This window comes from Myotis nattereri (genome assembly GCF_964212035.1).
Source record: "Myotis nattereri genome assembly, chromosome: 3".
Lineage (NCBI taxonomy): Eukaryota > Metazoa > Chordata > Mammalia > Chiroptera > Vespertilionidae > Myotis > Myotis nattereri.
Window position 1 is genome coordinate 166,120,945 of NC_138077.1, and position 23,394 is coordinate 166,144,338.

At 36.9% G+C, this 23,394-nt stretch overlaps 1 protein-coding gene across 1 annotated transcript in view; it reads right to left on the reverse strand.

Annotated features, from left to right (window-relative positions):
- The window catches only part of LRRC7 (leucine rich repeat containing 7), a 481,537-nt gene that overhangs the window by 36,352 nt on the left and 421,791 nt on the right, over positions 1–23,394 (reverse strand). The window contains exons 24-25 of the mRNA XM_081085905.1: positions 6,821–7,042; positions 99–191 (exon numbers count right to left, since the gene is read on the reverse strand). Coding sequence (XP_080942031.1) covers positions 99–191; positions 6,821–7,042 — 315 coding nt within the window. The remainder of the gene's footprint in view (positions 1–98; positions 192–6,820; positions 7,043–23,394) is intronic.

Below are 23,394 nucleotides of genomic sequence, written 5' to 3' on the forward strand. Positions count from 1 at the left end.
GTAAAAATCTTAACATTTTTTCCAACCTTTTTTTTTGTTCCCTGCAGTAAAAGACTGTTTTTCTAATTAAAATTGTCAATAAGAAATTCACTTCTTACCTTGTCAGAAGGTTTAAATGGATTTCCTTGTCCGCTAATTCCACCACTGATGCTAAATCCGAGGCCAGGATTCTTTTCTATTCGCACACAAAACTATGTAAAAAAGATATAAAAAGGTAATCAAATGCAAATAAAAACTAAATATCTTCAAATAACTTCATCCCAGTAGGAAAAATTCACATTTTACTTAAGTTCTCAGTGACAGTTTATATTAACTTGGTACACAAGACAGGAATAAACTCTGACAAAATAGTATTTAGTGCTTCTATAGGCATCAGTTATGAATGAAACTAGCTTGAAATTCCCTGGCAAGCAAACATTAGTAAGTATTCATTCATTACTGTGTGCAAGACTAAATTTTGATTAACAGCTTTTAAAAATTAAAAGCCTTATAACAAAAAGATTGTGAATTATTTAAATTATCTACTTTAAATGCACACATATTCTAACTAATTTGAAAAGATGTATAAGTAAGTAAAAGAAAATTTGCAAATGCAGAGTTAGGGGAAAATATGGCTCTTTAAGTTGCTACCACTTCCTAGGTGAGTAGTACAATTCATCTCCTTGGTAGATAATTCCTTTGTTTAGAATCAGTGGGACTTTTAGCTTGAGAAAGGGGAGAACTTTTGGCCATAGCTTGAGTTTGGGTTAAACAAAGAAAAAAGGAAATACTCAGTAAAAAGAGTTTTGGATTTAGCAGCAGTTTCTGGCAAAGCTATTAGGGGTCTTGGAGAAAGAGAACACTGAAAAAGAAAGAGGTCAAGAACGCGGAGAAACGACTTGTGACAGGGAATAGTCAGGAAATATCTAGGACTGGAGGGCTAATAGTTTAGTATTCTGTGCTACATTACCTTCCCAAACCCAAAACCATCAGTGAAAGTCTGTTAAACACAAGATCCTCGTGCTTCATAGAGCTATGGGAAAATGATGGCATTGGGAGCAGGTCCACCTTGAGATAAGACTGTAATAAGGATGATAGTCACTATAAGAATTGATACAACGAATGCAGATCAAGAATTCCATTGGAGGGAAATGAGTACCAGGATGATCTACAAAAACTACTGTATAACAAACTTAGGAATTCTTGCTGATCATGGGTTGGGGATGTGTGTGTGGTCTGTAGTGAAAATGCTAGTTTTCTATGAGTAATGAGATTGGGGCCCCCAGATGACTGAAAGACATAGAACCCACAGTTGGCAAAAACTTTGGTTGCGTAAAGAAAGAAAACTATTTATTTATTTATTTATTTATTTATTTATTTATTTATTTATTGTTTAAAGTTTTCCATATGTCTCCTTTTTCTCTGATTGACACCCCCTGGCCACTCCCACCCCTGAGCACAAGCCCCCACTGCCTCAGTTTCTGTGTCTGTTGGTTATGCTAATATGCATGCATACAAGTTATTTGGTTGATCTCTACTTCCCTCCCTCCTCTGACCCTTGTCTCTGTATCAATTTTTGTTCATCAGTTTATGTTGATCGTTATATCTCACATATGAGTGAGATCATGTGATATTTATCTTTCTCTGACTGGCTTATTTTGCTTAGCATAATGCTCCAGTTCCATCCATGCTGTTGCAAATGGTAAAAATTCCTTCTTTTTTATAGCAGCATAGTATTCCATTGTGTAGATGTACCATAGTTCTTTAATCCATTCATTTGCTGATGGGCACTTAGGCTATTTCCAAATCTTAGCTATGGTGAATTGTGCTGCTATGAACACAGGGGTGCATATATCCTTTCTGACTGGTGTTACTGGTTTTTTGGGATACATTCCTAGAAGTGGGATCACTGGGTCAAATGGGAGTTCCATTTTTAACTTTTTTGAGGAAACTCCATACTGTTAAGAAAACTCTTTTCTTAAAGATGATTGGAAATGTTTATTTTCTTAAGTAGTTTGATGTTTTCCCCAGCAATCTTGCATAGCCTATTAATTTGCTCATGGGCAAATGCAAATGCCCAAAATGCTCTCTATATTTTTATTTTTGAGGTATCTTTAATTGCTAACTTTTAGATGGTTCAAGGCAAATTTGAGCCTTATTCCTGACTTAATCAGCATATTGTGAGTCTTTAGGAGCTAGGTCAATTAGGCTTGGCCATTTAATGGAACTATTCTTAATTCACTGTCATATTTCATAATAATGAATGGAACATTTAAGTATTACACAGTTCACTTGCAACACAAAGGCAAAAACTATCTGCTAATGTAACTTTTATGGTAGAGTCAGTAATGAATAGTTTCTAATTTATGGGAAACTGCAATTGCCAGAAGTACTCTCTAAGATTTTTATTTTAAAGATACGTTTAATTACAACTTTTCCTTGAATTGAGCTAGATTTCTTAAAAACTGGTTATCACGCTGTGATAGAAAGTACAGTTTATAACAGTTTTGTATTTATAAGGCTCACAGTCTGTAAATATGAGCATATGATAACTTGATGCGGCTCCAAGGAATATTTTAGCTTTATTCAATATACCAGTTTACCCTGTATTCCTTTTTGGGTGGTTATTGGTTAACTAGAGGCCCGGTGCACAAAATTCGTGCAGGGGAGGGATCTCCCTCAGCCTGGCCTGTGCCCTCTTGTAGTCTGGGACACCTTGGGCGATGTCCGACTGCCGGCTTGTGGCTGGATGGCCTTCTGCAGCTGCATGGCCTGCTGCTTGAGCTTCAGCAGCCGCTGCATGTGCGCGGGCTGGGACACAGGGTCTGTCCTATGAACACCATTGAGTGGGTGATTCAAGTGTGGAGACAGGCTCACCCGAGTTCCCTGCACTTCCCTGAGTCACTGAGTTGTTCAGACTGACTGCCTTCTACAGAGAACGGCACCAGGATCAGGCCTTTGCCAGCAGTCGGACATCCCTCTTGCAGTCTGGGATCCCTTGGGGGATGTAGCAGTGCACCAAGTGGCAGGTGGCCAGAGAGGAGCTTGGATTCGGGCCAGGTGCCACGCCTCTCGAGCTCATCCTGCCTGCTGCGCCTGCTGCTGCCTCTCAGTAGTGCTGCTGCGCAGTCAGGAGAGGCTCCTGCCATGGCAGCTGCGCTTGCCAGCCCTGAGCCTGGCTCTGACTGAGCGCACTGACCGCCAGGGGGTAGCTCCTGCATTGAGCATTTGCCCCCTGGTGGTCAGTGTGCATCATAGCGACCAGTCGTTCTGGCCGTTCCGCCGTAATGATCGCTTAAGCTTTTATTACTAGTATATAGATTAAAAAATGAGAAGAATGGAACTTACATGATTTAAATATACTATCTTTGTGTTTTCCCATATTTCTGTGCATTTCTAATTAGATTATTTAAGATTTAGGTTATTTCTTTCTAATATAAAAATTTTATATTGCACAATGTAATATATAGAAGGTATATTTCCCCAGGCCACTAAAAAAGCTGAAAGGAAACTTATGCAACATATTTACTTATAAAGTAAATTGTTGCGAATACTTCCTAGTCCTTCTCCTGCAAGGTAGTGACTATATCCATTTTATATTATTGTCAATCTGGAAGGCACTAAAAATCTAAGGAAATAAATTTCACATGTGCCAACTAGATGAAGAACTGCCTCAATATATTTTTTAATATTAGAAATAATAAAGATGACACTGTGATTTTATAAATGTGACAACCATAAATTCTTATCTGAAGCCAGACTACCCTTGGGCATATTGTGGTATGGCTAATAGGTTGTGTTGTGACTGTTGTGTCCCATAAAGCATGTCAGAGAGAGTATTCATCTCACATATAAAGAGTTCCACCTGCCTGGGAAGGCCCAAAGGGGCCATGAAAAGATGAGAGAATATCTCACAGCCAAGATGCGGTCAGAAACTGAAGAGAATTATCAAAGGGGAAATGCAGTGTTCTAGCAAAAAGTCAGATCTAGGAGGCTAATAAGTAGCTTATTTAGTGAGAGTCAGCATTTCAGTTTTTCACTAAGATATTGAAAACAATGAATGAAGATATAAGCAGCAGCCGACAGTCAGTGGTGCATTTGCTTCTTTCAGAGTCTGTTTTCATCATGTGACTTCACTTGAAACTTCTGGTCTGTGACACAACAGGCAGTATCTTAGATCATGCACTAATTTATTTTATTTTTAAATATGTTTTTAAAAATTAATTTTATAGAGGAAGGCAGAGGGAGCAAGAGATAGAAACATCAATGATTAGAGAGAATCTTTTGCTGGCTGCCTCCTGCATGCCCCCCAGTGGGGATCCAGCCTGAAACCCAGGCATGTGCCCTGTCTGGGAATCGAACCATGATCTCCTTGTTCATAGGTCGACACTCAGCCATTGGGGCACACTGGCTGGGTTTGTTGCTAACTTAATAGGAAGGTTTGGACAAAGAATTTGGGCTTTGGGTTAGGTACACCTGGGTTAAAATTACAGCGTGACCAATTATATTTTTCACAAGTTACTTATTTTCTCTGTACCCTGGATTATTCATTTGTAAAAAGAAAATAAGATTACTGTGAGGATTAAATGAAAGAGTACGTATAAGCGGTATCAGCTCTATAATTGTTGGGTCCTGGTGCAAAATGTAAATGTGAGGCTCTCTGTTCAAAGATTATTAAGCATTAAAAGTTGGAGACAGCAGAGCATTAAACCAAATGTGGGGCTCTTCTAAGTCAGGGCTTTTTTCATACTTAAGTGCCTTCTATAGAATGTTTCAGTGTTTACTTCTCAGTTTGAAAGGCACCTGATATTTCTAGAGGGGGTGAGTCAAAACACTTGCAATGGACTCTAAATACAAACTCTGAATCATGATGTTTTACATTTAATAAGCAATACCCTGGCTGGTGTGGTTCAGTTGGTTTGGTCCCGTGCACCAAAATGTTGCTGGTTCAATTCCAGGTCAGGGCACATGCCTGGGTTTTGGACTCAATCGCCAGCAGGGGGCATGCAGGAGGCAGTCAGTAGATGCTTCCCTCTCACATGGATGTTTTTCTCTCTCTCCTTCTCCCTTCCTCCCCTCCCTGCCAAATAAATAACTTGAACAAACACATAAACTTTAAAACTAATAATCCTCTCATTAGTCAAACTATACAATGTTTGTGTTATTGGAGGGATAATGTAAAAATAGTCTTTAAATTTAGAGTGTTCAGAGTAAGTGCACGCTAATACTAAACTTACTATTCAAGGTAGGTGAAAATAGAGGGCATTGATCTCGATGAATTTTTAAAAATATAAATCTTTATTGTTTCAGTGAATTTTTAAATGCATTGATTCTCACAGAAAACAAACACATAGCTGCTATTAGGACTAACCAAGTCAGAGAATGAAGCTGAGGTTATAATATTTGTGAGGGAGAAGATATGAGCAATTTTTAACCTTCTAGATGTCTTTAATAAAGCATAATTTAAAACTTCATTAACTTTTTAGAATCTCTGAAGAATTAAAAGCCTCACATCATTACCTCATTAAAGGCACCTGTCTGATATATTTTCCCTTAAATCAAACACTTGGCCTAGATCAAGGCGGGATAGAGAAAAAAATATTTTAAAAAATATCTATAATTCAGAGAATGATTAATACATAATCTCAGCTTTAAGAGGGTATTAAGAAATAGAGGACCTGTCTAGACCATTGAGATCCAAATAATAAATGGCTCTTAACAACAGAAAGGGAAAAACTAGAAAATGAAGATAATCTTGTCTGATACATTCAGAAAATAAGGTGGATAATATGTGAAGCTTTGAGTTAATAATAAAGTGAAACCTTTATATACCATATTAAAGATTTAGTGAAGTCAGTGGGCAAAATCAGCTTTGCCTAATTATCTGAATTATCAAAAAAAGATACATTAATTTTATATGAACATTAAGATCTTAATGTCTTACTTTTTAAGCTTAATGTAACTAAGTAGGTGAAATCTTATTCCGTGTTCCGGTCCTGAGGAAGAAAACAGGTCTTTATAATGGAAAAGCAAATTCTACTTTTAGATAGGTCGGAAGAGCAGCAATTCTTTTTGTGCTACATGGCATTTATCAGTATCTTTTGGAGCATTTCAGAAATGTTTCCCTTCTGTTGTTTTTAATTTTCTTCATAGCAAACTTTATCTCTGTACTATTCAACAGTCAGAAGATAGGACTTTTAAAAAACGATGCCGCCCTAACCGGTTTGGCTCAGTGGAGAGAGTCGGCCTGCGGACTCAAGGGTCCCAGGTTCGATTCCAGTCAAGGGCATGTACCTTGGTTGGGAGCACATCCCCAGTGGGGAGTGTGCAGGAGGCAGCTGATCGATGTTTCTCATCTCATCGATGTTTCTAACTCTCTATTCCTCTCCCTTCCTCTCTGTGAAAAATCAATAAAATATATTTTTAAAAAAATAAAAAACGATGCCACAAATAGAGAGGAATATACAGTTTATGTTTCACACAGTCAGTTTCACCAGAGGCCTTGGTAACCACACCTAGTCCACTGAAGCTCTTTGTAAGATCCCAATGCCGTGCTGTAGAGTTAAACTGGAGTGGGGAGTGGGGAGAGGAGGGTGTAGGATAAATCAGAAAAACTGTTCCGATCCATCAGTTTTGCTTTATGTAAAATGGACATTTTACCAACCACAACTCCTATAGGTAGGTGTCTTTAACCACTAAAAATAATGATAAAATAGTGTGTTGCACTCTACTCAACATGGTGACAGCATTAATGTGTCCCAGACTACATTAATGAGGGAAGACAAACCATGGATTCATTGGGATTTCCTGAAAATTCATCAATTGTGAAATCTCTTCTCACCTGCTCTGGATAGCCATCCATACTCCTTTGCCCTTTAGTTTGAATTAAGCACCGTCCAGGCTGAGGTCCCCGGGTGGCCTGTGAAGAGGGGATCTGAATAGGCAATGGTGACTGGAACTGCTGGATGGTCACTTTGTTTATATTTCCCTCATATGGCTGCTGCTCCCGGCTACGATGCTGAAGGCTTTGGGACCCCATCAAGGTCTGGATATGGCTGCCTGCCTGTGGAGAAGATAATCTGTCAGATGACGATTCGTGGTGTTGAAAGGATGTGATTAAAGTAGAAAACACGTACAGATACCTTTTTGGTAAAGTGGCATCATTTGGGCTTGCAGCCATGGCTGGAAAAGATAATGAAAAGACAGCAAGGGGCCGCCTACTATGGTTTGTGAAAATGTTAATATTGGAGCAAGGTTGCATTAAATACATTCTCAGTCAGCTGGTGGCTTGCCAAAGTTTATTTTAACTTCAATTTTAAGGGAACAAAATTCAGTCCAAGAAAAAGAAGTCACTACTTAAAAATAAAGTCAGGTTTCATATGGCATTTTATTTTGAAATATACCAGGGAGAGAGATGTAATATATGGAACCTTTATGCCACAAGTGCTTAGTGATATTGCTTACATGAGTATAGTCAATATTTATTGATTTTCTGCATTTTTAAAATCAAGAGTATTACTTAAAGAAAACTAAAAAAATTGTGTTTTGACATTCAAAAATAAAATAAAATGGAATCAACAGTATGGTTTTGGGAATCTTTAAGTTACATTAAAAATTAATCATGAGATAAATTACTGTGAGTATCTATAGTCTGTGGAGGCACTAGATCTGGAAGGGTCTTCAGAGTGAACTCTGTAAGGAGATCACCTCATGTTGAGCTTTCAGAGATTCATCAGTAAAGTGATCATTTCTTAGTCCTTAAAGGCAGTTATGGAGGCCAGAGGGCATGCTCACTCTGGCCTCCCATCTTTGAATGATACGGTGCGAACCCCTGCTCTTTTGTTCACTCCTATTTTTTCACCTTCTTTCTAGCATCAGCTCCTTCAGTCACTCTACCTGATATTTTTTCTACCAAGCAACCAGATCTGTTTATGAGCTGGTAATCAAGAATCTGTCTTTTAATATCAGGTAGGGCTTAACATGGAAGTTTAACATGAGAAATGAAAGCTTATCATAAATACTTTTAAGCATATGTATTAGTATAGTGCTGTGGTTGGCACCTCACTCATCATTATGGAAGGATCTGAGGGTTTACTTCACGAATTCATTTTCTTTCTTGTTGATCTTTTAAGGTTGGGTAATTTGGAACTCAAAAATGAATTTCACCTTAGAATTCATTAGCTAAGAAAGCCTGTGAATTTTCCTGCCTAATCAAGGTTTTGATTACTATGAAAAGGTCAGGTTGGAGGAATAAAAGAATAATTTTAAGCAAGTAGTCAATGAAGAGGTTCATTTTATTTTTTAAGAGACATCAGGAAATGACAGTGATCATGGAAAATCATTTGAAGGAGATGAAAGGCATATTTCTTGATTCCAAACAAGAGGTAATTGAGCGAAGAAAATACTCAAAAATTATTATTTGGCCATATGTAGAGCAAAGGAAATAACCATTTGATTATATTTTTTTAGGTGTTTAACTGGTTGTCTTGGTATCATGTACAGTTTTTTACATCAAAAACCAGCAAAGATATTTAGTATGAGAATCTTGAGGAAAAGATGGAAAAAAAAGTTTCAGACTATCCCAGCATAGTGAAAAACAGTTAGCAATCAATCCAGCACTGGCCAACACAATTAACCAGTGACCACAACAGTACACCAACACAACTGAGATAACCACGTAGAGGGCAAATGTGTATTTCTTGATGAAATCTATTCCCTTTTCAGCCATCCTAGAAGACTGAACACCCCTCTGGTCGTTTTTCCTTACTGCAAATTGAATTCTCTCCTACCTCTGTGGAATTTCACGTTCTCTTGTATGGGAAAAGAGAAAAGCCATGATAAACACAGTATCACACTGTGAGCTGCTAAGTCACTGGCCTGCTGAGTTAGTTAGAGCAAAGTATTTCCTGGAGTTCGAGGAGCTGGGATTATAGGCTGGCTTAGGCTTACTGGCCTGGCTTCTGAACAGTCCATTGGTTTTACATTTATACCTGCTTCTCACCTCCACTGGCATAATATTCATGGATCTTCAGTCAGTGCTTGAGTCAGTGGACACACAGGAAGTGATCACATAGACAAAGCATTTTTAACACCCAGAAAAACTTAGAGAGAGATAGCATATAGCTGGAGTTCCAAAACATGTAATCTGCCTGAGAAAATCAATAATGACCCCTTAACAATCACTTCATTGATTAGAATATTCTGGTAATGGTCTATCCATGGGTACAAAATTCATTCTATATATTATAAAACTGTAATAGTCTTTAGATTTTTTTTTTGGTTTATTTTTTCCTTCTGATGGGACAGTTTGAGCTCAGAATTTTGTTTCGATTTGGAACTTGAGGGCAAACACCATATCCTAGTTGCCATCTTTAATGACTGGCATTTCATAAATAATAGCTGTCATCCAAACACTAGGTGCCAAGCAATGTGCTAAAACTTACGTGTATTATCTCCTTTGATCCTTGTAACAGCATTAGAGATAATTATTATTATTATTATCCAATTATATTGAGGAGAAAACTGGGGCTTGGAGAGGTTAAGTAACTTTCCGAAGTCATCTGCCAACCGGTAAACTGGCAGGACCAGGGTCTGAACACAGGCTGTCTGACTATGACTATCATAGTGAACTATTGAAAAGGAGCCATGTGAAGGAACAGAGGATCAGGTTGTTGAGGATGAATACATTAAAATCTTTAGCAGCTCTTTAATTTGCCAAAGGGCCATTCCTACTTACTGATTTAGGTCTATCACTTATTTTAGATCCTATGGATGGGACTTAGAGCTGTATAGTTAAGCAAATAGGCTGATGCTCTGTGCACTTAGCAATCTTCCTATGATTATGAAGTGACAGAGCTCGTGTTCTTATATGGCTTGGAAAAATACAACGTGGGTTGGAGGAAACACCTGTAACGATTCTGTTCGCATCAGCAGCAGTTTTTTTCAGTCTGTGTTTGGACTATACACTGCAGAGGATGGGAATGACAGCTATAGAAAGCAAAGAATTAACACTAAGTTTTGTGTGAAGTTAAACAGACATACAGGACACAAGATATCTAAAAGAACAATTACGGTGTGAAGAGACGGTGATGAGGAAGTTTTTCTGACTGACACGAAGGCTTAAGAAAGGTAATAAGGTGCTCACGGTGAAGTACAAAGGACTGATGAAAATGCAGAAAATGTCAGAGCTGGCATTTATTCAGGCAGAGGGGTTAGCTATGAGAACACTGACTCATACTGAAGGGGAGTTTGAACAAAAAGGTTTCTGTAAAGCCTGTGCTACACATTCTGAATGATAAAAAGAAATAGAGAAGATTTGACATTTGTTTTGAATTTTCAAGGGGAAGTTGGACAAAATAACATGTATTTGAGGAGAATAGTGATGGAACGTGGTGTTTTCAAGTTGACCTGAACAAAATACTGTCAAAGTGTATGTTTACAAGGAAAAACTCCAATATCCATTGGATCCAAGGAAACATTACTGTCAACACCACAGAAAAGAAATGTTGATTTTGCTACCTTTAAAGTGTGTGGGAGGTTTTGTATGATATAAAAGAAATGACTTTCTCATGACAACAATACTTTGGTTCACACTGTTCTCTTAGAAAACGGTGTTAGACTGAGAAGTGTATTACCCAATTTGGTCATTTGTCTTACCACCTATCTTGACTCTAACCATTTTAGGGTTCCTTCCAAAAGTCAAACACAGCCTCAAAGGATGACAATTTATGCCACTAAGAATATGCAACTGGCCACAATCAACTTCTAAAATTACATCCAAAAGAGTCCAAAAATGTTTGGGAGCAATTTCAACACACAGAATCATCTATAAAGGATAATTCAGTCATTGATTTCAAGATATCAGCAGCACTCATTGAAATGAGTTAGTTATAGTAATTTTGTAAAACAACAAAAAGCCCTGTCCCTTTCTATTTACATCATGTATTCTGTATGTTCTCCTTTTTAACATGCAGGTTAAGTTTTAAAAATTGAGGCAGTAGGACTTCTGCTTCCTGGTAGATTGAGTATGCATACTTTCTAGTCTCTCCATGAAGAAAAACAAAAAACCCTGGACATTATATATAAACAAATATAAGAAAATTCTGGAAAGTAGACAGAAAACAGCAGATCAGCTAGGGACATAGGGACCAAGTAAATGCATAGTGGTGAATTCATTGAGTTTTATTTTTCTGTTGTATATCCCAGACTTGGAGCTGAAGAAGCAGGTAACCTGAAGGTACAGATAAGAAAAGCCTCAGCAAAAGCCTATCCTGTCTAGCCAAAAGACCATAAAAAAGGGGTAGAAAACTTTGATAGTGACAGCCCTACTATATGTAACCAGTGGAAAAACACTGTAGCCCCACAAAGTCCAAGTGGGGATCCTACACTTCTACCCTCATAAGGATGCAACAAGGCACATCAGCACTCCTGCTGGTGTACTATCAGAGAAGGCCACTGCATTCATCCCCTTTGGCCAGCAGGGAGCCCCTCCCCAAACCCCATGGTGTCACTGGAGAGCACAAGGAGCAAGGACTTACTCTCCCACCCAGCAGTAATGAGGCACCCTTCTACTTTCCCAGTAGAATGGTTAGAGAGGGTCTAGTAATGAGGCTACCTTCCCTGAGGTACCAGTGGAGGCCATCTGGGAACTTAGAACGTTAATTTCCACCTAGCAATAGTAATACGTTTTTTGTGTGTGCCTCAGATCAATAATTAAAATCCTATCTCAAGAGCCTAGAAAAAGAGAAGCCAAATAAACCCCAAGCAAGAAGAAAGAAGGAAGTAATAATAATATCAGAGATCAATGAAATTGAAAATGAGTAACAGAAAAAAAAAAGAAACAAAAAGCTGATTCTTTGGAAAGATCACTTCTAGCAAGATTGAATAAGAAAGAAAAAAGAAAACACAAATTAGCAAAATCAGGATTATTACTACAGATCCTGCAAACATCATAAGGGTAACAAAGTAATACTACAAATAATGCTATGCACAAATTTGACAACTTATACAAAATGGGCCACTTTAAAAGCACAAACTACTGTAACTCACCCAATATGAAATATATAATTTGAAAAGCCCTGCAACCATCAGGGATGGAATATGGAATTTAAAAATCCCCAGGAAAGATATCTCCAGGTACAGATGGTTGGACAGGAGAATTTTACCAAACATTTAGATAAGAATTAACACCAATTCTACACTCTCTCTTCCAGATAATAGAAGAGGAGGGGACATGTCCACTTTATTTCATGAAGCTGGTAGTATTACCTCAATAACAAAACCTGATAAGGACAGTAAAAAAAAAAAAAGGAAGAAAGAAAACTATAGAGCACTACCATTTATGAATATAAATACAAAAATCCTTAACAAAATGTTGGCAAATGAAATTTAGCAATATTTGAACTCCATGCCCAAGTGGAGTTTATTCCAGCGATACAAAGCATGTTCAATATTTGAAAATCAACAACTGCAGTGCACATGTTAATGGGCTACAGAAGAAAAATTATGCGATCATATCAATGGAAGCAGAATATATTTGACAAAATTTAGCATCCATTTGTGATAAAAACTCAGAAATATAGAAATGGAGTAGCACTTCCTCTACCTGATAAAGAACATCTACCAAAACCATAAAGCTAACTTAAAACTTATGGGAAAAAAGTGGATCCTTCTTCCCCAAGATCAAGAACAAGGCACAGATGTCCACACTCACCACTCTTATTCAGCAGAATGCTGGAAGTTCTAGTCAGTAGAATAAGACAAGAGAAGGCAATAACAGGCATACAGATGGAGAGGAAGAAATTAAATGTCCTTATTTACAGGTTACCTGATTGTCTACATAGAAAACCCAAAAGAATCACCAAAAAAATTCCTAGAATTAACAAATAAATTCAGCAAAGTTACAGGTGTGTTTATGTATGTTAGCAATGAAATGCAGACACCAAAATTTAAGTGCTGCCAAAACCGGTTTGGCTCAGTGGATGGAGCGTCGGCCTGCGGACTGAAGGGTCCCGGGTTCGATTCCGGTCAAGGGCATGTACCTGGGTTGCGGGCACATCCCCAGTAGGAGATGTGCAGGAGGCGGCTGATCGATGTTTCTCTCTCATCGATGTTTCTGACTCTCTCTCTCTCTCCCTTCCTCTCTGTAAAAAATCAATAAAATATATTAAAAAAAAAATTTAAGTGCAATACCATGCACAGTAACTCAAAAAAAGTAAAATATTTAGGTATAAATCAAACAAAGCTTTTATAAGATTTATATGCTGAAAACTACACAATCCAGAAGAAAGATATCAAACACAAATAAATGGAGAGACATATTTATGGGTTGGAAGACAACACAGTAAAGATGTCAATTCTTTCCAAATTGATACACAGGTTTAACAAATTTCTATCAAAACCCTAGAAAGATATATGTGTGTATATATATCTAAAATCTTTATATATACACTGAGTGGCTAGATTATTATGACCACCTGCACCTGATGTTTGTAGGCAAATTAGCTATAATTTCGCACTGAAGTTGCTAGAGGGACAGATCATTATAAATGTCTGAATAGCACAACATACCTAAGTATCATTGCTGATCAAGTTCATCCTACATGTTGATGGCGTATCCCAATGGAGTTGACTTCTTTCAACAAGACAATGAGCCATGCCACGGTGCTTGTAATGTGTCGGAATGGTTTCTAGAACATGAGGGAGACTTTACCTTGCTTAGGTGGCCCCCACAATCACCAGATCTCAATCCAATTGAACATTTGTGGGACGAAGTTAAAAGAGCCATCAGGCAGCTGGTTCCACAACCATCAAATCTCACAGAACTGGACAGTGCTATTCATCAGGCATGGTGTCAGATTCCTCGCATCACCTTTCAACATCTTGTGGAGTTAATGCCAAGAAGAATCGCTGCAGTATTAAAGGCAAAAGGTGGCCCAACGAAGTACTGATGGGATGGCCATAATAATCTGGCTACTTAGTGTATATTTCTTTATATGTATATTCTATTCTAAACTTTATAAAGAGAACTCATACAACTTAACAAAAGGAAGATAAACAACACAATCAAAAAATGGGCAACGGACCTAAATGGATACTTTTTGAAAGAAGACATAAGGAAGGCCAAGAGACATATGAAAACATGCTCAAAGTCACTAATCATCTGAGAGATGCAAATCAAAATGACAATGAGGCACCATTTCACACCTGTCAAAATGGCTATCATCAACAAATCAATAAAGAACAAGTGCTGGCGAGGATGTGAAGAAAAAGGAACCCTCATGCACTGCTGGTGGGAATGCAGACTGGTGCAGCCACTGTGGAGAACAGTATGGAATTTCCTCAAAAAACTAAAAATGGAACTCCCATTTGACCCAGTAATCCCACTTCTAGGAATATATCCCAAGAAACTAGAATCACCAATCAGAAAGGATATATGAACTCCTATGTTCATAGCAACACAGTTTACCATAGCTAAGATTTGGAAACAGCCTGAGTGCCCATCAGCAGATGAATGGATTAAAAAAAACTGTGGATTAGAAAACTGTGGTACATCTACACGATGGAATACTATGCTGCTGTAAAAAAGAAGGAACTCTTACCATTTGCAACAGCATGGATGGAACTGGAGAGCATTATGCTAAGTGAAATAAGCCAGTCAATGAAGGAAAAATACCACATGATCTCACTCATTTCTGGATAATAAAGACCATTATAAACTTATGAACAAAAATAGATACAGAGGCAGAGCTGCCTTGAACAGACTGTCAAACTATAGCAGGAAGGCGGGGGAGGATGGGGGGGGCAGAAGTGGAGTGGGTAAGAGATCAGCCGAAGGACTTGTATGCATGCATATAAGCATAACCAATGGACATAAGACACTGGGGGTAGGGGAGGCCAGGGGATTGTCAAGGGCGGGGGAAAAAAAAGGAGACATATTCTTTGTAATACTTTAAGCAATAAAAAACAAAACAAAACAAAACAAAAACAACAAAAAACAACAACTGTGGTACATCTACACAATGGAATGCTATGCTGCCGTAAAAAAGAAGGAATTCTTACCAATTGCAACAGCATGGATGGAACTGGAGAGCATTATGCTAAGTGAAATAAGCCAGTCAGAGAAAGATAAATATCACATGATCTCACTCATTTGTGGAATATAATGAACAACATAAACTGATGAACAAAAAGAGATCTAGAGACAGAGAAGCATCGATCAGACCATCAAACCTCAGAGGGAAGATAGGGGTGGGTGGGAGTAAGGGGGAGAGATCAACCAAAGGACTTGTATGCATGCATATAAGCATAACCAATTGGCACAGACACCAGGGGGGTGAGAGCATGAGTGAGGGGCATGGGGGATAATGGTATAAGGACACATATGGAATACCTTAATCAATAAAGAAAAGAAAATCTATCTTTCACATTTAAATAAAGATAATCATAATCACCAAAAAAAAGCCAATGAAGCTAGAATAGCTAACACAATTTTGAAAAAGAAGAATAAAGTAAGAAGAATCAGGCTGATTTCACGATTATTATGTGTGATATTGGCAGAGGGACAGACATATAGATAAATGGAATGAATCAGAGGACCCATAAATAGACCTCCAAGAAAAGATTTTTGGCAAAGGTGCAAAAGCAATTCAATGGATGAAAGAGAGCCTTTTCAACAAATGATACTGGCACAATGGGACATCCACAGACAATATAAATGAACTGTGACCTGTGTCTCTACATCTTACATAAAAACTAACTCAAAATAGATTATAGATTTAAATGTAAAATGTTAGGAGGACGAGACAACAAGCTATAAAGTTTGAGAGCATATTAGCAAACCACATATTTGACAAAAGACAGTATCTAGAATATATTAAAAGAAAACCTCTCAAAACTCGATAGTAAGAGATTAAACAATTCATTTAGAATAATGGTCAAAAGACACAAAGAGATATTTCACCAAAGTGGACATACAGATGGCAGCAAATAAGCACATGAAAAGATGTTTAACATTGTTAGCTATTAGAGAATTTCAAATTAAAACCCCAATGAGATATTACTACTCATTTATCAGAATGTCTAAAAGCAAACATAGTGACAACAACAAATGCTGAAAATGATGAGAAACTGGATCACTCACAGTCTGCTGCAGGAAATGTAAAATGGTAGAGCCACTTTGGAAAAATATTTGGCAATTCCTTAAAAATAAACAAACAAATAAACAAACAAAAAACTAAACATGCAGCCCTAGTTGGTTTGGCTCAGTCATAGAGCACCGGCCTGCATTTGATTCCGGTCAAGTGCACATGCCCGGGTTGTGGGCTCAATTCCCAGTAGGGAGCATGCAGGAGGCAGCCAATCAATGATTCTTTTTCATCATTAATGCTTCTATCTCTCCCTCTCCCTTCCTCTATGAAATCAATAAAAATATATTAAAAAAACAAAACTAAGATAAAACAACAACAAAAATAACTAAACATATAAGTACCATATGATCCAGCAATTACATTCCTGGGCATTTATCCCAGAGACTTAGAAAGACTTAAGTTCATGCAAAAATCTGTCCATGAGTGTTTAGAGAAAATTTCTCCATAATAGCCCCAAACTAGAAATCTAGGCTTCCTTCAATGGGTGAGTGGTTAAAACATTTGTGATACATCCATACCTTGGAATACTAATCGGCAACAAAAAGGAAGAAACTGTGGATATACACAGCAACCTGAAGTATACTGAGTTAAAAAAAGCCAACCCCAACGGTTATTGTATGATACTATGTACTTTTATTTGCATGACATTCTTGAAGTGACAAAATTATGGGAGTGAAGTGTTATAGAAATACCGGGAGTTAATTAAAAAGTTTAATAGAGCAGTACAGGTAACACAGTCTTTGGAGTCAGAGGAACCTGGGTTTTATACTTTGCTCTGTCATTTTTTAGTTATGCAATCTTATGTAAGTTATCTAAGTGCTTTGCTTATCATGTAAAAACTGTAGATAATAATAAGTGCTTCACAGAATATTATGAGGATTAAAAAATATACCGTAATACATTCAGCATATTGCTGGTACACAGTAAGTACTCAATAATGGCAATGTGAATAAAAAGTTCTTACCTGCTGAGTAAAGGTCTAACTGTCCTTTGGCCACAGCAATAAGTAATCACCAATTAGAACTTCTTTTAAACTTGTAATTAGTTAATGGCAGCTTGCTTTGGAAACTGCACTTGAAAGTTAGGCAATCAGCAACAGTCTCACACAAGTAACCTTAGTTCAAGGTCAATGAACCCCTAAATATTCCAACTTCTGAAAATCCACCAATACCTGAACTCCATGCTCCCTCTAAACTCTGTCTTACTCAGAGAGACTATGCCTTCAAGCTATTTGTTAGCAAAGCAGTAAAGTATAGATTTGTTCCAGATTTGGGGACATAGCCTTTTTTTAATAGAGGAAGATAGAATATAAAACATTTTCAAAAACTATTCTGCCATTGGTAGAGATGATACTACTTACTCTTCACTAATATGGCTAATATTTTAGGTTGCTATGATTCACCTTCATTTCCGCCCCCTTACATACCTCCTTCCCTATTATTGCATATGTTTCAAGACAACTGTCCAAGTGAAGAGTATAGTCTGTTCATGTATAAATAACTCAAATTCATGGCCTTGGTCTCATTAACAACCTGCTGTTAGAAACAAAGCTAAATAAAGATTTTGCTTGTCTCTAATTTACACATTTTTATCCCAAATAATACATATTATTGTAGTTACCATTAATTAAACACTTATATGACAGGTGCTGTGATAAATGTCTAATATCATAATCTTCATTTTCAGAGCCACTCTACAAGGTACACATCATTGTCTTCCCAGAGGAGGGAACTGAACAGGGAAGTTTAAGGTGCTCAAGGGCCTGAAACGCAAAGTTAAGGCTCACAGTTTCTCCTGCACTCCTGCTTAAAAGAAATAAAAAGTGAGATCTGAAGAAATAAGAAATACATTGAGATAATGTCCCCCCTCCCCTGCAGCTTGGTGCATAGTTTAGTTTTTGTGTATCAGTGTAATTGTCACTTTGCAGGGCTTGCTTCCATATTCAGTGCAGTTTTATCACTTTCACAAGTGATTTTGGGGACGGAACTTAGGTTATTTTGTGGAAAATGGAAACTATCAAACAGAAAGGGGCAGTAGGAATATATATATATATATTTTTGCAGTAGGACTCTTACAGATATAATCAGGAGGTTTGATGAGCTAAATGATTGAGGGACTAAATTAATAAAAGGGACAAAATTCAATATGATAGAAGGATCTGTAGGTAGGCTCCTGGTTTTATTCCTTTTGAGATCCATAAAGGTAAATAAAGAACCTGTAAATATTTTAAAGAAAATGCAGGCTTGTAAAACAAGCCCATTTAGGAATATCTAAAATATTTAATTTGTGTAGGTCACAAAGAGCAGGTTGAAGAGGACTTAAAAATTCTCTTTAAGTATATGAATGGTGTCAAAGGTTTTTTTTTTTCTCTCTCTCTCTTTTGAATGGTGAAACAAAAGAAACAATACCAAATTGTGGTAAAAAGTGCTAGCCAAATATATATCAAATGAATTCCTGATATTGAGGGTTATTTATTATTGCAACAGATCTATGCTATAATTTTTCTGATTTTTTTGTAGTAGTTTTTTTGATTTTTTTTTGGTTGGGTGGGGTATGCTATATTAGTGATATAACATAGTGGTTAGACTATGCTATGGTATCAATTTTCGTTCCTCAATTCCTTGCCCTTATCTTTTTGTCCCATAGGGATGTTGTGAAGATAAGAGTGTGTGTATGTTAAGCATCTTTCCCGTGTCGAATACATATTGTAGATATTGTTTTATGACTGTGATGACCACATAATTAAGCTTATTTTTTTCTTCTCGTTTATTTGTATTTAGTTAGGGCAACTTTGATGCCAAAAAGTCCATTTAGGCACTAGAGGATAGACTTGAACAAATACAGAGGAGAGAGCTCTGAGGTCTGGAAGGGAGGGGTAGAAAGATGTTCTTCCTCCTGCCGTGGGAATTTGGTGATATTGTATTCTGTTGGTACAGTGCAGTATTTGGGAGGGAGGGGACATTCAAAATATTCACTGATCTTAAATTTTTAGAGTCTAATACTGATGATAAATACTCGAGTGCCTCAAGTGACAGGTGAGAAGGTGAGGCAATAGGGCGTTCCCCTTCAGAGCATATACATGCCTTAGGATGGCAGCTGGCTGATATGTGCAGGCAGTTATTTCTGGCTTATGGCATCTCTATAAGTACATTCTTCTGTGGTTAAATGTCAACTTATAAAGCATAGCCACAGAATTAGAAATTATTAACTAAAAGGAAAAAAAGGAGTATCCATCATAGCAAAAATGATTAAATTAGAGCAAAGTCTATACTTTTCAACCTATAATTTGTTTTGTGATGATGCTGATTTTTGCATTCTTAAAATAAAAGTTGTTAACAATAACAATAAAAGTGTTACAATAATTTCTTCCACCCATAAAATTTCTTAGAACCATAAGTAGTAGAGTAAGTGGTAACAATCAAGTGAAAGAAATGGAATCTTATCATTTTGACAGTCTCTATTTGGCAACAATCCTTGATCATCTGCCAGTTGTCATGTAGTTTACATCTTCAGATTACATACTCAGTCATGGACGTTTTTATTGCATTGGGCTAGTTTTGCTTTTCTTTTTCTTTTAGTTTCTTCCAAAATGAAGACAGCATAAATGTGATTGAATTATTTCAATTTACTGAAGTAGAATCGTTTTAAGGAACACCTCTGTCAAGAATTGATGGAAGTAGTTTTAACCTGTCATTCTTTCTATTGCTTTAGTCTATGACAAGTTTTTATGCTACCGCTGACTTAATAGCCATTTGATAGACACAGTTTATACTTTCATTAAGGGAATGCTTTCGAGCCAGTCTGGATGAGAACAATCTACTGATTTTATGACAGTGAGTCCTTCACTACTGGAGACCGCTGTATTGTTGCCCTGGTATTAGAAGATAAGGGGATGTTCTCTGTTAAAGAATTAATGTTGTATTAAGAAGAAAATTCAATTAAAAAGTGACTATAAAACTAAATAATATTTCATTCAGTTGTCACATTAGCTTTATGTTAGAGAAGAATTTTTTCCATTCACATTTTCACAACTTCCTACCTGCATTATTTTTGAGAACAAATTTAGTTACATAATAAAACAGAGTAAGTTTAAAAGCACCTATGACTTAAGTAATACTAAAATAATCAGCTTAAAAATGCATCATTCCATATATTCAGATTAATGAAATAAACATTTGAAAAGGATCATTAAATAGAGGAAATTATTTTATTGATTTCTTCAAAATCCTTCTTCCCAATTCAGCTTTTACTAAGAACATGTACCTAACTCTGAAGGGTCCCATTTTCATAAAATTTTTGACTTTCTACAGGCCATGTACTCTCCTTTGGCAATTAATTTTTGTTTAACAAGCAAGTCTTTACATAAATATATTTAGCCTCCTACCTCTTCTATCAACAATTTGCAATTGTGGGAGGCATTGAATCTAATTGGATGTATTCTTATTTCTTTAGTATATAGCAACAGGTATGGCTGTATTGACTTATTGGAAAAGGTAACATGATAACCAATCAATAATCTATGTTTTAATTAATCCAGCGGTTCTCAACCTGTGGGTCGCGACCACTTTGGTGGTTGAACGACCCTTTCACAGGGGTCGCCTAAGATATTTGCATATCAGATATTTACATTACGATTCATAACAGTAGCAAAATTACCGTTATGAAGTAGCAACAAAAATAATTTTATGGTTGCGGGTCACAACATGAGGAACTGTTTTAAAGGACCAGAAGGTTGAGAACCACTGAATTAATCTGAATGACAGTTTCAGACACTGGTAACATAAAATGGGTGTAACCAGAAATTCTCAAGACTAGATTTGAGCCCTTAGCTTATAATTCCTATAATAATTCTTTGGATGATTCCACACATTTTAACTTGTACAACCACAAACAATAAGTGTAATTTATTCCATAAAGACCATGTTGAGGCTAGTCTAGTAGAGACAGAGTTGTATATTTGTTTGCAAGGGGAAATTAATGAGTGTCTTAATATAATCACTAAATATAAGCACTAGAAATTTCAAAGAGCCTCTTATCAGTGTTTGGTAGATGCTTAACAATGGCATCAATAGTTGATTCTCGATACATAGGTCACATAAGGTATAATTTTCACCCACCTACCTCTCCTACTCCCAAACCCTCTTTAACCTGCAGGGATATTTGTGGGTATGTTTTCACCTCCCAGGCAGCTGGTGGGATTGGAACTATTGCTTAAAACTTGCTTTTTCAACCTAATGGGAAAATTAAGGAGTACTTAACAATTCACATACATAATCAGTTCCAGATTATTTCTGGACATTTCCAAGGAAAGTAGGATTGTGTTGATGTAGATCTAGAATGTCATTTCGAAGTCCTGCAAGAGATGGGGGCTCTTTGTTTTTTGAGCACATTTATGATTCTCCCACTGTTCCACCCTTTTAAAACTTATGTCTCCTGAAAAAAGTGGCTTTTGGTCAAAAGAAAAACTGCAGATATTTGTGTAAGAAAAATCTCTCTGGGGGCAATAGATTATGCTATAAGATTTTTTTAAAATTTAAAAATCTATAATTGTATGACTTCATCAATCTGCTCTTTCATGAACTCATTTCTTGGTTTTTGGTTAGAGCTCACTAACTGCAAATACATTTGGCTACTATTTCTTCCTGAAGCTCTGCATCCTCTGGGGAATATGCCAGTACCATGGGTTATCAATGCAGCCTTTCTGTTGTTCAATGCAAAGTGCTGAGTGCCATCAACATGGGGAGGGTGACAAGAAAAGGATGAGGGAAGCAAGAAGAATCTCAACCTGCCCACTGACACAGAAAGACCTCTTTTCCTAATGTTTAGAAAAGTGTTTGAGGTCAAATAATTCCATATACAGGACCCCAATCTGCTTTTGAGTTTCAGTGAGGCTCAGACTACCAGAAGAAAAGCTCACTCTAACCAGTGCAAAATTTGCTCCTATCAGAGGTGAAAAATGAGGCATAGGGAAGAGAGTCAGAAAGAGGGAGCCTGGATTGTGCTTCGCATCACTCACAGTGATAGAGAGGATGGTTCTCACTTGCTTATGGACTGATGAACGCAAGGCCTTCCTCCTGGGGGTTCTTTGGTAATAATGCATATTGCTTTGGGAGGAAAAAATACAAAGCCTCAGGCAAAAGTTAACTACCTGACGTATTTCCTTCTGTACAAAAGGAGAGTTTGTGGCACTGGCAATCACTAAAGTTTCAGAATAATGTTTTAACTCAATTTTACTTTAAATTCTAACAGATATTCTTGACTTTGATGTTTTTGATGGAAATAAGAAAATATTTCCAGTACCCTATCTTATCTTTCATATGTACAGTTTACCCAGTTGATTTTTATTTCTGCTTCTTCCACATCTTGACTTGCTCAATTTTAGCCTCAATATTTACTCTACTTTTTGCCATCCTGATGTTCTTCAATATTTAAACCTTCACCTCTCTTATCCATTCTAGGATTTCCTCAATTTTTATGAAAGTGAGCCCCCCTCCTCTTCACTCTTGGCGTAAGGGATTCCAACAGCACAATTGCCCAGTCTGAGTTAAATTACAAAAGCCAAGCATTGTAGCTATTTTATTTCAGTTCCACTGATAGTGCTGGTAGTTTGTTTTTAATGGCAAGAGGTTTTGAGAAAACTACTTTTCTATTATTAAAACTTGATTATAATTTAGATAAAATTTTATAGCATTAACAATAAAATGTTTTTATTTAAATCACTAACTGTAAAGAAGACATAAACAGATAGAAGAACATACTGTGTTCATGGATTGGTAGAATCAACATCATTAAAATGTTCATACTACCCAAAGCAATCTATAGATTCAATGCAATTCCATTAAAATACCAATGGCATATTTCACAGACCTAGAACAAACTCTCCAAAAATTCATCTGGAATAAAAAAATACCCCGGATAGCTGCAGCAATCCTGAGAAAGAAAAACAAAGTAGGAGGGATCTCAATACCAGATATCAAGCTATATTACAAAGCCACTATTCTCAAAACTGCCTGGTACTGGCACAAGAACAGACATATAGACCAATGGAATAGAATAGAGAACCCAGAAATCGACCCAAACCACTATGCTCAATTAATATTTGACAAAGGAGGCAAGAACATACAGTGGAGTCAAGACAGTCTCTGCAATAAATGGTGTTGGGAAGATTGGGCAGATACATGCAAAAAAAAGAAAAAAAAAAGAAACTAAACCACCAACTTACACCATGCACAAAAATAAACTCAAAATGAATAAAGAACTTAAACAT